General features: G+C 40.2%; 1 protein-coding gene across 2 annotated transcripts; it reads right to left on the bottom strand.

Annotated features, from left to right (window-relative positions):
- Window positions 1-2,810: 2,810 nt before the first annotated feature.
- abhd17ab (abhydrolase domain containing 17A, depalmitoylase b) lies at window positions 2,811-13,996 on the bottom strand. Of its 2 annotated transcripts, none has more exons than XM_038716126.1 (5): window positions 13,239-13,996; window positions 12,154-12,560; window positions 10,492-10,686; window positions 9,197-9,376; window positions 2,811-6,122 (listed from the first exon to the last, which is right to left on the bottom strand). In XM_038716126.1, exons 2-5 carry the CDS (start codon window positions 12,528-12,530, stop codon window positions 5,897-5,899), a joined length of 978 nt encoding a protein of 325 aa, XP_038572054.1. In that variant the 5' UTR covers window positions 12,531-12,560; window positions 13,239-13,996; the 3' UTR covers window positions 2,811-5,896. The 2 variants fall into 2 exon arrangements, with proteins under 2 accessions (XP_038572054.1, XP_038572053.1); XM_038716125.1 differs by having other exon boundaries at window positions 12,154-12,536; window positions 13,239-13,995.
- Window positions 13,997-15,213: the final 1,217 nt, after the last annotated feature.

Raw genomic sequence — 15,213 nt, 5'->3', positions numbered from 1 at the left:
AAATACTTTTCCAGGAATTCAAAGACTAACAGGTTTTTTGACATGAAAACAGACGTAACTTAGACTTAAGACCAATGACTTTCACCCTCGTTCAATGCAACAAAACATGCAAACTTGCTTTCTTTCCATAAAATCAAGAGTATGTTGAAATGTACAAACTACTTTAGCCACAAGTAACACAATGACTACTATTAAACTAAATACAAGCAAAACCAAATCCAAATAGTCTCATTTATTCAATACTCAGACATGAAATAAAAATGACAAAATCAAAGAGCAAAACAAACATACTATACATTATTCACAGTAATTTTGGGGACAAAAAGCTGGACCCCACAATTAGAAAGGTAAGTGTTGGGGTTACTGATTATGGTGGACAGCACCCGCCAAGGGGTCCCAGGATAAACCAGAGAGGCCACAATAGGACTTTTGGCTGGGCCAAGTAAAACCACAGCGTGTTGATTTGCATTTCCATTACCGGTTAAATTAAAGGAGTCACAAAGGAAAAAACAAACAAAATTCTGTTAAATGCAATTACGTTGAGTTTTTCTAAATTATTTGCTATTTCCTTGTAAAATAATTTTACCTTCTTGCGTCTCCAAAAATCCTTCTGTGGTTGAACCTCATGTCCACATTAAGACCATGGGTCATAAGTAGCCATGTATCCTTTGCATTGGGTCACAAGCTAAAAAGGTTTCAAATCATTGTCCAAATGGACAAAAAGTAATGTTTGTATATTGGCTCCGGGTCATTGGAAAGGCTCTGGAGCTCTAAATATTGAGACGCGTCCATTCTTTTGTAAAGTCAGTGTAATTATTCCACAAATGTGTTCCTCTCAACTGGACAGAAAACTGCAGTGTACCATTACTGTTGGAGCAATATTTAGTCTTCACTCTACACAGCAGCAGTTTTACTTGGTTAAGAACTGTTGAATGAAAACAGTGTAGCCTCTCCACCCTGTATGACGACTTCATCATGAGGAAAGCTTACAGTATTTTCATTGACCACTGTCAGTGATATGTTCCATTTTATGTTTCATTTTTATTGGTGGTGCGAAAGGTGGGACCAGGCCTTTAAAGCAGCTTAATAGCCGTTTGATTGAATTTGATTTCCTGCTAACAGCTGAATTGTGTTAATAAAAAAATACTAGAACAGGAGTCTGAACTTAAACTGCATTAAAGCTGTAAATAAGCATTCAGTGAGCTTCATCTACTTTGTGGATGAGCAGTAAATGCCGGGAGACATGAGAACAGTGAGCACGCTTCAACAGGTGGTCGCTATGCATAAAGGTTGAAATCAGGTTTTAATCAGATGAGCTGGACAGCAGTTGAAGAGCTAACTTTTGTACTCGGGAAGCACAATTTCAGATACACAAAGTGACTGCCAAACTTAAACAACTGTCAGGCATAGAGTCAAACGGGACATGCAGTGCAGGCCTAATTGTTTACATTCCAGTCTAGTCATCCATATGGAGCACTGGCAATAATAGTGTGTTATTTCAGCTTTATTAGAATTTTTTTCAATCTTAATTTCTTTTTATGCGCTGAAGTAAGTGACAAGACAAAAAATAAGAAATACCATGCTTAAAATGCATCCAGCGTGTTGTTTGATATCCTGAAACCGATCAAGGGCTAAGGTAGTCAGACCTGCGATCTGCTATTATGCATCGTTCAAGGCTGCCAAAAGACTGAAATGTATTATTGCTTTTAATGATTTGTTGGTTAAATATTCAAACGACAAAACATTTGGTGAAGAACAAAGAGTTCTTTAAAACTAAAAACTTAGACCAGAGAGTCGAGGGTCGCTTTGTCTAAGCAATCAGCCCTGACAGGTTATCTGCAGCCTTGTGTCACAGTCAGGTCAACATGCAAATCTGCAGGACTGCGTTTCCTTTCATTTCAGCCCCTTCATCCGAGCCCTCCACACTCTGTGGTTAAACAAAGCCATATCAGCATCTGATGGACACATATTGGCCTGTAGGTGTTTCTCTCTCTAGCTCTCAAACTGATATACAGCATAGTTGAAATGTTCACCACACTCCAACTCTCAGGTTGTGAACATTCAAAGGCTTGTTCCGAGTCTTCTGTGGTTGAGACCCAGGACATATACAATCCTTTGATACTTGTCAAAATAAAAGGGTTTTTGTGCTGTGTCAGTGCATTTGAGTGCGGAGGGCTACTGAGTTGCGTTTGATGCATCAGGACGCTGCACTAACTTTGCCTTACGCAGGGGGGGATGTGCCACCGCAGCTGCTTTTAATCCGTAAGAGCATTTGAGTGGCACACCAGATTGTTTATGTAGTCCATTGAGAGCTGGCACAAGTGTGCGTGTGTTCAGGGGCAGGAGGGGGAGCGCAGCTTACCATCCATCTGTCCCTGTTTCCCCACAACTCAACATAGTGGCAGACAGCGAGGGAAGGCCGGGACAGACCTGAGTCCTTGTACTGGTTTAATTAAAACATCATTTAAACCTTTATTTATTTTTATTTTTTTGGCAAAGATGATAACAAGTCCATCCCAAGACCGAGGATGAAAACAAACAAACACACACACACACACACACACGGCAATTAAAGACTCATTTACTCATCAGCCAATTATTCACCCATCTCATGCAGCCCCGTGAGGCCTTTCACTACAGGCAAGTCATTATTCACAGAGTGCCAGGACTGCCATGAGTGGAAAATCAGGGACTGAATGAGACACATGTAACACGGATATCTGGAGATTGCAGATTAGAGCACATCTTCACTGTGAAACAACACTTGCATGGAAGAAATACCTTTAAAAATAAGAGGGAATGAGTCATGCTAACTATCAATTTCTGATTATGTTTTATTAACTTCTTTTCTCTTTAATTCTTGGGGGAAAAAGGACAAAATCTTTAAAAACTAAAAATTAGTTATACCCACAGATGTTACACCAGAAATCCAAACATTTTAACATAAAGACAAAAACAAAAGCTTTTCATTTGTCTGCTTGAAGCTCCTCTATCATTGTTCTTTCATCATCCCACACTGTTTTTCTAAATACAAACTCAACGGCTTTGCTGTATTGCTTAGTTGTACTCCTCCACAAATACATTTTAACAGCTTAAAAAGAAAATATAAACACCCACAACTTATACTATTCAAACTGTTGCTGCATATCTGAAACAAAACATGATATGAAAAAACATAATTGTTTAGCAATCGGATAAATTTACATTTAATTTGTATCCAAATGTGCTGTATAGTGGAAAAGGATCAGACCAACCAGATGGATAAATAAAAAGTTAACTAAAGAGCTTAACATTGCCTTTGGTTATGAAGAGAACAACATAAACAGCAGGTATACTGGGTAAAGCGTTAAACAAAAAATTAAACTTTGGTTGATACACGCACACAAGAAAACATGAAAATCCTGACTTCAAGTGAAAAACAAAAACAGTCATAATCTTGAACTAAGAAATTGTAAAAAGGTGCAACACTCATCTGAGGTCCATGTAAATCAACACAGTTAGATAAAACACCTCTGTGGCTTTGGTACGTGTACCTCATGTCTGGTTGTAAAACACACCATTAGTGACAGAACGAAGGGATTTTGTCATGATAGAGTGCGGTGAATCTAAATTAGGCAGTGAAAAAGAAGGCATTACAATTTATCTTATGAGTCATACAGCCAAACTGATGTAATCTTGTACCAGATCTTTTTGTAGACTGATTGCAGTTTTATCACAAGAAAAAGGTGGCATTTGCAGCAAAACGGATTATAAGAAAATTTTAAGTATATTAGTTAGTGATCTTTCCCTTAATAATCAAACAAACAAGGGCCATACAACATGTTTGAGACGGTTTTCACTTGTTACAAAAAAAACATACCAGCAGCTAGAACATGTACTGTACCCCTTTTATACTCAATTCCATGAACTAGAATCAATAGTGTTACCAAAATGTTATGCTTAAAATACGTAGAAAAACTATTATGTGGGACGTATTATGTATGGACATACAGACAAATGCTACAGGCAGTTCTCGTTAACACTGTAAACCAGAGAGGAAAGAGTCTTACACACAGCCTGTTTGCTGTATATTTTACCTGTAGCACAGAATAGCAGTGGAATAGCGTTGGACTGTAAATGTGCCAAAACATTGTCCACCTGTCGGATTTCGAATGTTAAAGTGTCCCTCAGAAGAGATTCTTAGTGTTAAAGCTGTAAAACAAATCAAGAACCATACAGCTGCATGACATCTGATAAAACATGTCTTCTTGTGCTTTTCTGTATAAGGGAGGTAATGCATTTTATCAATCAGAATATGAAGCTTATCAACCATTAAAATGAGAAAATGGACTGACTTGTTTTGTCAACAATCATAAAATACTTGATTCCAAAGTGAAGCTTTCATTCACTTCTTAAATTGACAAAACGATACCACATTATGGAGTATAAATGAGTAAGATGGCCGTCAGACAGCATTAAGAAATAAAGACAGGAGGAGATTAAAAAAACAACAACAAAAAAAAACAGGCTGAAGGTAGAAAACCAAAGCCTGTTTAATTTTAGTGTTGCTTCTCTGTTCCAGACACTGAGGGAAACAGGAACCTCGCTGACAGCTGCGACCTACTGGTATGAGACATAAACAAGACGAACAAGGCTAAAACAAAGTGGTAAGGGCTAACAGACTCCCAGACGCTCCACTAACTGAAGGAGCTGGAGGTATTTTCTTTTTGAGGCTACTGAACTTCTGTCCTTCTCCATTACTTGGTTACAGATTTGGTGCAGAGAAGAATATTAGGAAATTATGGAAACTTAAGTGGAACAAGAACGTTAAGGGTGCCAATGGTTCACCAAACTCCTGGTTTGGTCTGTACCTCAGGTTTTGGGATCATAGTTTGGTTTAATACTTTAAAATGAAATGAAAAAGAAAAAAGATAGAAAAAAAGACCTCACGCTGGATGAACATGTTCTCAGAAATCTTTGTTCAAAATTATCTGTGGAGGAGATTTAGCTGACTGCATGTAAAACAAAAAAAGAAGACACAAACAAATGTGGAACACATTGACCCCTAATGTCTAAAAGAGGGTTACCTGAGCAAACTTCAAATTCCTCTCTATGCATGTATGCACATATGCATCATGCACATACATGAGGGGATAATATATTAGAAACACCTTTCAAAATAATGCAGTCCAATGCAACATAACCAATCACTACAAAATGAGAACAGAGCTAAATCAGCCACTCTAAACAGGATTAATTGTAGGGCTGTAAATTGGATTGCATTACAGTATACAGGTGTTACTAATAAAACTCACTGTAGAGACCTTAGTTACAAACCTGTTTGCTATTTTACCAGGGGATTAGACAACCAAAATATTCTCAAAACATGTCAGTTGCACCTCAGAGAGGGAAAGTGTTTCCCATGCCATCCATTTAACTATTTGAGTAGGCTGGAAAATTGACAGAAATTTCCTGTGTGGAAGGTAATTGACCTACATGATTACTCATTAGTTTTTTTTCCTGTTCGGTCTCCTCATCATTGGAAGTCTTTTTCCTGTGGACACCGTCCATATTATTGCACAGTATAGGAATTAACCTCCTGCCACGTAACACATGGCAGCTGTACTGTTAAAGAAACTGCTAAAAAAAAAACAAACAAAAAAAACAGTCTAAATGTTTGTCACAAAGTCTTTCCCACTCTCACACTTCTGAGGTTTATGAACGCACTTCTTTTCTCCATGTTGTATCCAATCTATGGTCCAATTAAAGGGATACTGTGCCCCAAAAACGTAGCATTGAGGACGGTTTTGATGACTCTTGGACACGCAGAGAGATGACGTTTTAAGTGGGCCTGGGAAAAAAAAATAAAAAAAAATAGGTAGCATTAATGTTGACGATAACCCTGGTGGTGATGGTCTCAGACGTGCTGCACAGCCAACTCCTGTCCTATGAAGCGGCGCAGGCGCTCCAGATACTGGCTGTACAGTTCAATGTCGTTGTGTCCCGCTCCCTCCACCCAGAGGGGCTCCACAGCCTTGGGGCAGCGCTCGAACAAAGCCAGGCCGTGGGAGAAGTCAATCACCTCGTCCTCTGTCCCGTGGATGATGAGCACCGGGGACGTGATTTTGGACACTTTCTCAATGCTATAAAAGGTGAAAAGGGGGGAATGAGGAAAGAACGTAAGTCAAATCTGATGGAGAAAACGATGCTTTACTAATCCATATTAGTTCCCCACTTCTCTAAAAGTTCTGCAGGTTAAAAGTGATGTGGTTAAGGCAGCTAAAATATGTGGTTAGAGATGCACCGATCCAACTTTTTTAGTATCAGCCGATGCAGAGTAGTGTAAAATTAATAAGCTGTATTCCTCACAGTGAGGAAGACTGTTCTAAGTTGGTTGTGCTACCGCCACCCCTCAGAACATGGGCTTTGCCAATATTGCAAGTAGCCATAGAACTTGTAGGCGCAGCGTGAAATACCTCCAGAACTGCTGGCTCCTTGTTTATAGCTTACTCCATGCTAGCTAAATGTTCGGGTCTACCGGTGCACTGCTGATGCATGCCGTAGTACGCGTGTAACTGAATTGAATGGATTGCCCCCCTTGTCACGATACCCTATCCAGCTATTTGAGTCAGTATTGGGCAGTATTAGTTATAATAATATCTTATGGCCCTTTTCCACTGCATGGTACCAGCTCAACCTTCTGGAAAAGTTGTACCTGGTATTTTTTTTTGTATCACCTCGAGGTTCCAAGCAAATACCTGAGGCGGGACCAAAAGGTGATGTGATGTGATGGGAAAACACTGCAGACTACTGATGGTCAGAGACAATTCTTCACTTCACGGCATCATCATTGCATTTGCCAGACGGGGGCCAATGTTTTATATTTCACAATTTTCGTATGCAATTTTATCACTAAATCCACTTTACAAAAATTGATGGTGGATCAAAAATGTGCTTAACAGTTTTCAAAGTTAAGAAGCTCCACAAGTGCCTGCGGGAGCAGCTAGTGAGCCGGCCGTCCAGTGACGCTCACAGACCGCTCTGGCCCCACAGTCGCAGCGTCTGGACTGCTACAATAAATATGTACAGGCTATCAAACATGTATTGATCTGAAACTAACATAATATTTTGGTGTTATTATGTGCAGAAGTCAACAGAAGGAAAAATAATGCCTATATTGCCTGGGTGCAGATATAAGAGAACGTGCAAATTAACGTTACATCTTTGTTGACCTGTCCTTCTCTGTCGTACAGTTTGGACCCTTGTGGACAAACTTGAGTTGTGGGATTTGGTTATAGATTTTATCGATACAAATGATTCACTGCCAAACGACATATAAAAACCAAAACCTTTTGGTAATAATAACAGCAGTCAAAGTAAAGAAAAAGCACAAAATGGCCAGATCTTAAAAGTATAATGAAGTCATTACATTGAATATAGACGCGGAAAAAACAGTAGAGCAAGATACAGACAGACACACATAGAGAGAGGAGGAATGGCAGTTACCCGCTCTGAGTTTGAACAACAGGCGAACAATGGAGGCTTTCTCAGCTCACTACACAGACAGCAAGGCATTCCCTGGTTTCCTACCACCTCTGTTCCTCTCCCACTTGTACCATCTGGGACTAGACTCCGCGTAAAGGCTGGCGTTGGCTACTATTGACCTTCGTCACACTCAGCCACTAAAACTAAACTGACAACAAGAACAGAAGGGCTAGAGCCTCACTAATGATAGCATTACTCTGCTGCGTTACGGTCCAGCCAAGAGAATTGTTTAGTGGCCAAGGTTTAAATATATATAAAAAACACAGTAACAACTGCAGTGAACGCCCACATTACAAATCGCACACAAATGTGGGGCACCAAATCTAGTAGGAGTAGGAGGCTATAACTTAATATAAAGCATTAGAAGAATATTTGACAAGTACAGGGCCAAAAAGTATTTTTCCCACAACCAGCCACCTGTTTTCTGCAATATTACTACTTAATGTTAAAACGATAATCGGTTTCATTTAACTGCTTATTAATACTAATTTCTTTTCTGTTTTTAAAAGCATTGTGTGAATAAGTCCTCACATTGTATGCTGCAGCTCTAACTTAAAATTGACATTCACTGTCAAATTGGGTTAAAAGGATGTAGCACAAGACTTTTGACAGTAGTAGGTTGTACGTCATACACCGTTGTTGATAGTTAAAGATTAACTAAGACTGCACTCATGCAAGGTCACTTTTAGACCAAAGTGAAAGAGACATTTAAATGTGTTGCAGTAGCCCAATAATACAGCAGGTAATTCTGGCAAAGGTAAACTTACACATAGGTTTTGCTTAGGTGATTGGTTGGAATAGGCTGAAATGACAATGAAACTGTTACTTTCAACTGGCCCAGGTTTATTTCCTGTGGCAGCGTTTTCTTATCAATAAGTGACAGCAAATAACTCTGGAGCCAATCTTCTTCCTAACAATTTAATTCCACTGAAAAGCGACTGGATTTAATTAACACACTCAATGTATCGTGTCTCATTATTTACCACTTCTGAGAGAATCTGGTAATCGCATGAAAGTGCTGAATAATTTCTGGATCTATTCAGCCGTATTAAACAGAATTAGATAAGAAAGTTGGCCAAATATAAATTTTGTATGATGATGGTCATTACGTCTGACATTATCATGTGTGAATGGCACAAAGTGACGCAGCAGAATATCATGTTTGAAAAAATAACAGACCTGCGGCGTGTGAGTTCTTCTCTGAAATATAACAGTATTTTGATGGCCTACTCACACCTTTGAAATTAAATTAAATCCACACACACTCTAATGGAAAAAGGACACTAAGACTAAAATCACAGCACCAAAATGCGACCAGAAAGGCCAGGATGTTTATCTTGGACAAGAAACACAGTCACAAGTGGCAATTTAAGCTCCTCTGTTGGCAGATCTGTAATAATCTGTCTACGTGTGTGTATCATGTTTACACGAACACCTTATTTAAAGGATTTTATGAGACAGCGAGAGAGACAGAGTATAAAGACTTTGATTGCTTATAGAAAGATTCCTTTGACAAATATTTTATCCTTACAGCCAACGATATAATTAATGCCCTACGTCAACTGTGTCTATTTAATTACACCATGCACTAAAAAACACACATTTAATAAATCTCTGGTTGACAAGTAACAAAGAGACAGAGAAAAGAAACCAATGCTCAGCAGAGACTTACTTGGGGAAAGCGTCGAAGCAATATGTTTTCTTGGTGTCAGGAAAGGCCACTCTCATGCCAGATGTTAGAGGTGAGTGAAGAACCACAGCAGCACACTCATACCGCGATGCCAGGTCTACAGTGGGTACTGTGCCAATGCTCTGTCCGTACAGGATAATGTTCTCTGGGCTAATGCCATACCTGGGTAGGACCAAAGACACACAGAAAGCCATTATAGTGGAGGCTAAAGGCAGTACGCAGTGACAGATATACACACCAGCAGTAGCAGAATATAAAAATATGTGTTGTTTTTCATTGACTTTGGTCTAGAGTTGCTACTTTAAGTACGATGAATACTTTTTTCAAGTCAAATGGTGGGTAGTGATGGGGCAGTTGATAATACACATGCCTTTGGTGTGAGCGACCTGGGTTCAATTCCCCACCGTTGCACATCCACCAATTGCTCCCTGAGCAAAACACTTAACGCCTACTTGCTCTAGAGGCGTGCGACCTCTGATACACATAGCAATTGTAAGTCGCTTTGGATAAAAGCATCATGTAAATGTAAAGCCAATTGTAGTGTTTTGAAAACTGTGTAATTTGGTATATTTTACTGACTAAAAGGATCAACAAAACTTATGAAGCTGTACTCAATTTTCAACTAACTGAGATTTTATCAGTCTCTTCAGTTTGGGGAACAAAAGTTTTTAATTGAACCTTTTGCAGAAAAATATTTTCTTCCACTTAAGCAGCGTATGTTTTTTTTTTATAATTATGGTGAAATTTCACAGTGGAGTGACAGCTACACCCAAATCTAAATTCACCTCAGCCAACCCTTAATCAATGCCCTGTGGTGTCATGTCTTCCCAGGGCTACAGCCGCATTAAGGCAGCTCCACTTTCACTAATGAGACACTTTATCACACCACCACGTCCTTGAGAGACACCCCCCAGCCTTCCCCTCTTCATCCATCCATCTTGCTCTTTTTTTATTCCCACGGCATCTGTCCGCCACTCTGCTCTACTCTCTTCATCCCAGCTCTGTACTGATGTCAACCTCTGCCACCCTGATTCACCCTTTCGTCACATCTTTATCTGTCTTATCTTATCTTTATCACTTAACCATTTTCTAACTATTTTAATTTTTCACCCATGTTTTCTTCTTTTTGATGCTATGCACAGCAGTGGTAGATATTTGAATCCATCCACATTTTTAACATGGTTTGACTTGCTCCTAATTTAAACTACACGAGCCTGACACAGTATAATAAATCATCCCCTGATGGACACATATGGGCCAATTATATCATAACCTACCGTGTGCGCAGGGCATGCCAGGCAGCATCGATGTCTGCATAGAGATTCTTCTCAGTGGGCTTGCCAGTGCTGACACCGTAGCCTGAGTAGTCGTAGGAAAAGATGTTGCAGTTGATACGAGTGCCAAGGCCGATGTAGAAGCTGCTCATCTGGCCCAGGTCGACTGCGTTACCGTGGGAGAAGAGCACTGTAAATCTGAAAGGATACACGTAGAAAAGACAGGTTAGTAAATGGGCCAACAGATAAAGAGACAGTTTCTATCCCTGACAAGTACTTAAGTTATAGTTGGAAATATAGCAGCCTGCAGATAATTATATTGTGCATTTATCCTTTACATCTACAAATGTTTTAATAAAGATATTGATCTTTTTTTACAGGATCTGGGATGTCTAGAAAACACCACTAGTAAATGAAACGAAGAAAAATAACATCTTTAGTTAAGGCTGTGTTCAAGTGCATTTAAGTACATAAGTGCAATTCCATATCATATGTATAGACACTAGAAGTTCATTTATAGCAGAAAGAGACACATGAAGGATTAACAACAACATTAAAACAGACACAAACAAACTGACACAATCCACCTTATCACATTTCTGTTAACTCTATACTGAAACTAACCATACGCCAGCTGTTGTTAAGATAAAAATGGTGCGGTTACTTGGACTCTGTGCCAATACATCTTTGTCTAAAAGTGCTGCATGTTGGAGGACTGGTTTACTACAGTGGACTCTTGTCAAATTACTCTCACTTCTAGACATTTTGCACAACCTGAGAAGCAGAGTATCCACTATAAAAGCTAGGTATTCTAGTCTTTGCCTCTTATTCATGAATGCAGGTCGTGCTCCCTGGAGAAATCTGATCCTTCTTCTACACACTGACTGTTTTGAGCTCCTCGCTCAGTGGTTTTGTTTATGAACACATATAGCCCATGGCTTTGTTTTGGCCCCTCCACTCACAATGTGACATAACAATGAGTCTGCCATATCAGTTCTAGTTCAGATTCATTATTGTGTAAAATTAGATAGACATATATACAAGATACACAGACCGTAACACAATCCTGTCCATGTCTTTTTAATTGATTTGGTAAATTAAACAGCAGCAGCGCAGCAGGAAGATAAATACTTTTACATCTCAGCACATAAACTATACCTTCTGCCTAGACTAAATTATATGATCATTTCTCATCTACCAATCACCGCCAATAAATTCAATGACATAAACCTTCAAGAGAGAAAGCCAAGCCAGACAGCTGAAAATGTTTCCTCTCTGACTTACTGTAAAATGATACTTTTTTATTACTGTTATTATCATGAATCAAAACTACCAAGCGCAGGTGAAACTCAACTTTCAAGTTCCTATAGGAATGATTTTTGAAGAATGAAAGAAACTGTTAAAATAAATGGCAGAGATCCATGGAAAAGCAGGAAGAGAAAAGCTGAAGAGTCAGCTGAGTCAATAGTGGGGACAAGTGAAGGAAGTAGATCTGTGTATGACTGGAAGAAGACTGACAAGAAGGGAGGGCGTGGCTTCTGAGGAAGTGTGATACACTTAGTAATAAGAAAGGTCAAGCAAGCTTTGCTTTATAACACACAAACAGTCAATCAAAGCTGTTACCACAGAGACTCAAAATGTAGGCGAACCTCTCAAATTATCTACCTGGCATTAGGAACACAGCGAATGTACATGCAGCCGATTCTGTTGCCTCGGCTGGATCGAGTGAGGAACACCTCCGTCGTGTCCAGATCTCTCTGCGAGTACTGAAACTCCGCTCGCTCTGTCAGGTGCAGCTTCCATCTCCCCTCCACAGCCCCAGCCCCAGCCCCAGCCACTCCGCTTCCAGCAACTGATGCGCCGCTCCGCCCCCGCAGGCTGGATGTCCCTGTTGCCCCTGGTGCAGCGGGTCCTGCCTCTGGGTCCGGAAGAAAGGCGTACGTGGGCTCAGGGGGCAGGAAGGCGAGTTTGGCTGCGATGCGGCTGGGGCAAGGCGGGCAGCAGAACAGGCAGCAGAGCTCATTGAGAGAGAGGCCATTCATCCTTCACTGTGCAGGAGGACAAGAGGATCACTGTGCAGATGAGTCCACATCATCCCAGTGTTAACACAATGAAATACTTATTACAATGTAACATACAAGGCATTCAGTTTAAAAGTGGCAACAGTGATGGTGAAAATGTTCAGCTAGTTTGTAACGTTATCTATTCTTCACTTCACTAATGATTTATCAGGTAATAATATTTAATATTTGCTGGTTACAGCTTCTTGTGTGCAAGGAGTTTCTCCCTTTTCTTGTAATCAGAAAACAGATTAAAAATAACAGCCATTATTCAATTTGTGATAAATCTGCATTGCATTTTCAAATGTGATGGCTTCAACTTGCTTTTTTGTTCAACAAAAAGAATATTTTGTTACTGTCACATAAGAAACAAAGGCAGCAAACCCTCACAACTGAGAGGCTGGACAAATAATCAATTGTCAAAATAGCTGCTGATAATTTTTATGTTTATAAACAAAATGGATTAATTCTGAAAGCTTTAAAATTGAATACTTTGTGGTGGTTGGTTAAACTAAATAAGCAATTTTTAGGGCTTCACGTGAGGCCCTCGTAAACCATAATGATTTTAACTCATTAACCTATTTTAGAGCTAATAATTAACAATGTATGAAAATAAATAATCTTTGGATGGAGCCACAACATGACATCACTCTAAACGCATAGACGCGTATATAACAACAGCAGACCTACCTGTTGAGCTTAATTTACGTTCAAGTCCAGAAGAAGTTGTGCAGAAACTAGAATAACAGGAGGAAGACTTCCTCCACTACCAACACAGGATAATGTTTTGTAAAGTGCCCTGTCAGCAGAGGAGGGAGGTGTTATTTACAACGTATCTGCTGTGTTTTCCGTGCGGTGATTGAAGTCCAGATAACATCCATTTTGTCCATTTGCTGATATGTTGACGAGTGACTTAAGATGCAATGTGCTGTGTCCTCAAACGTGCCCTGGATATTTTAGAAAAATTATAACTTTCTTTACTTGTGTTGACAGTGTCGAGTAAGTGTTTCCAACGTAGTCTTGACCTCAAAGTAACCAAAACAAACTCTGAACGCTTCTCGGTAATAATTAAACACGCACAGTGCGGCTCCCAACTGTACGAATAAGTGATATATCAACAATAACAGAAACAACAAGTCCTAGTTCACCGGAGAGACGCGATTTGTCTGCGCGCACCAGCTAACGCTACGCTGGCTTAAGCTAGCAAGAAGACATAAACACGGCCACTCAGTGAGAGCGACGCTTATTCGCGGACATCCAACGTGAAATACCGTTAATACACAGTTTCCGACGTGTGTATGTATCTCAGTGAACCCATTCCGGACGGTGCTGGCGTCTCCAGTGACTTTATAGATAGCGTCTTCTTATTTAAATTAATCCATGTACGTGCGGTGTTTTCCTACTTCTCTGCTGTTTCACCGCACCCGGAAGCGACAGCTGACAGGACGTGACGTAAATAGTTTCCATTGGACAATTAAGGGAAACCTGTTATCAGTGTTGTAAAAGATAACACATTTGAACCTAATTGTTCATTTGCACTTTGAACCAAAAAAAAAAAAAAAAATGGTGACCCCATGAATCATCGCAATTACTTAGAATTGGTGATTAGAATGATTCAAGTTGGTTAATCTGTTAATAACAAAGAACAAGATGTATCATCATGCATCTGTGCGCAGGCAACTGTGATAATACCTGACGGGAATATTATCACTCAGACGTTTGTTCCTCTATTCCTGTGGACACATCTCATTGACATTATGACCCTAGCCCCTTACTATAACCATAACCAACATGTCCAACCTTAACCTTAAGCCTAACCTTATTGTAAAATGAACCCTTAAACCACGTGTTAACATCCCAAAAGCAGGCTTTACCCGCGGGGACCTTAATTCGAGTCCCCATTGGTTGGTGTGCATTCAGGTAAATTATTTATTTATATAACTGCTTTTAAAAAGTGGGACAAGGATCGGCCCATAATGCATGGACAGCGGCCCATTGGGTAATTTTCTATAGCCTACTGATATTGGCTGGCCCAATCACATCTCTTACTGGCCCCCTCCCACTCTGCTTCTTGCATTGCATGCCAAAAAAAAAAAAAAAAAAAACATTCTTCAGAAGGAGGCCGCCAAATGTGTGAAAATAACCGATATGTTTTCTACCGGGGCTGCAGTACTTTTAACATCAGCTGCAGTACCATGCGTAAAGCACTTGAAGGAGTAAAGGCAAGCTGTGGCCACTGCCAGCAGAGGAGGAAGCTGTGTCAGCAGAGCAGAGGGACAAAGTGACAGGGCCCAGGGAGAGAGAGAGCAGGGAGAGAGTGGAGGTGAAGCGGTAAGCATGGAGTAGCTCAACCTGTAGGAAGGGGACAGGGATGGAGGATAAGGATTTTTTTGACCACTCAAAGCGCTTTTACACTACATCTGCATTCACACACATCCATTCACTGAGTGCACAAACAAACTAACATTCACACACATTCATACACTGGTGGAACAGCCACTAGAGGACATTCGGGGTTCAGTATCTTGCCCAAGGACACTTCGGCATGCAGCCTGGAGGAGCCAGGGCTTGGTGAGGGGTGTCTGGCCGCCTGGGCCAAAAATGCCACAGCCAATTTTATGTCCCAGTCCAGCCCTGCCCACTGGGATATAAAAACATGAAACCC

Source organism: Micropterus salmoides, unplaced genomic scaffold (genome assembly GCF_014851395.1).
Source record: "Micropterus salmoides isolate LMB-PRFRI ecotype aquatic unplaced genomic scaffold, ASM1485139v1 Ms_hic_scaffold_13, whole genome shotgun sequence".
NCBI classification, from domain to species: Eukaryota; Metazoa; Chordata; class Actinopteri; order Centrarchiformes; family Centrarchidae; genus Micropterus; species Micropterus salmoides.
This window is presented reverse-complemented; position numbering and strand designations above follow the sequence as displayed.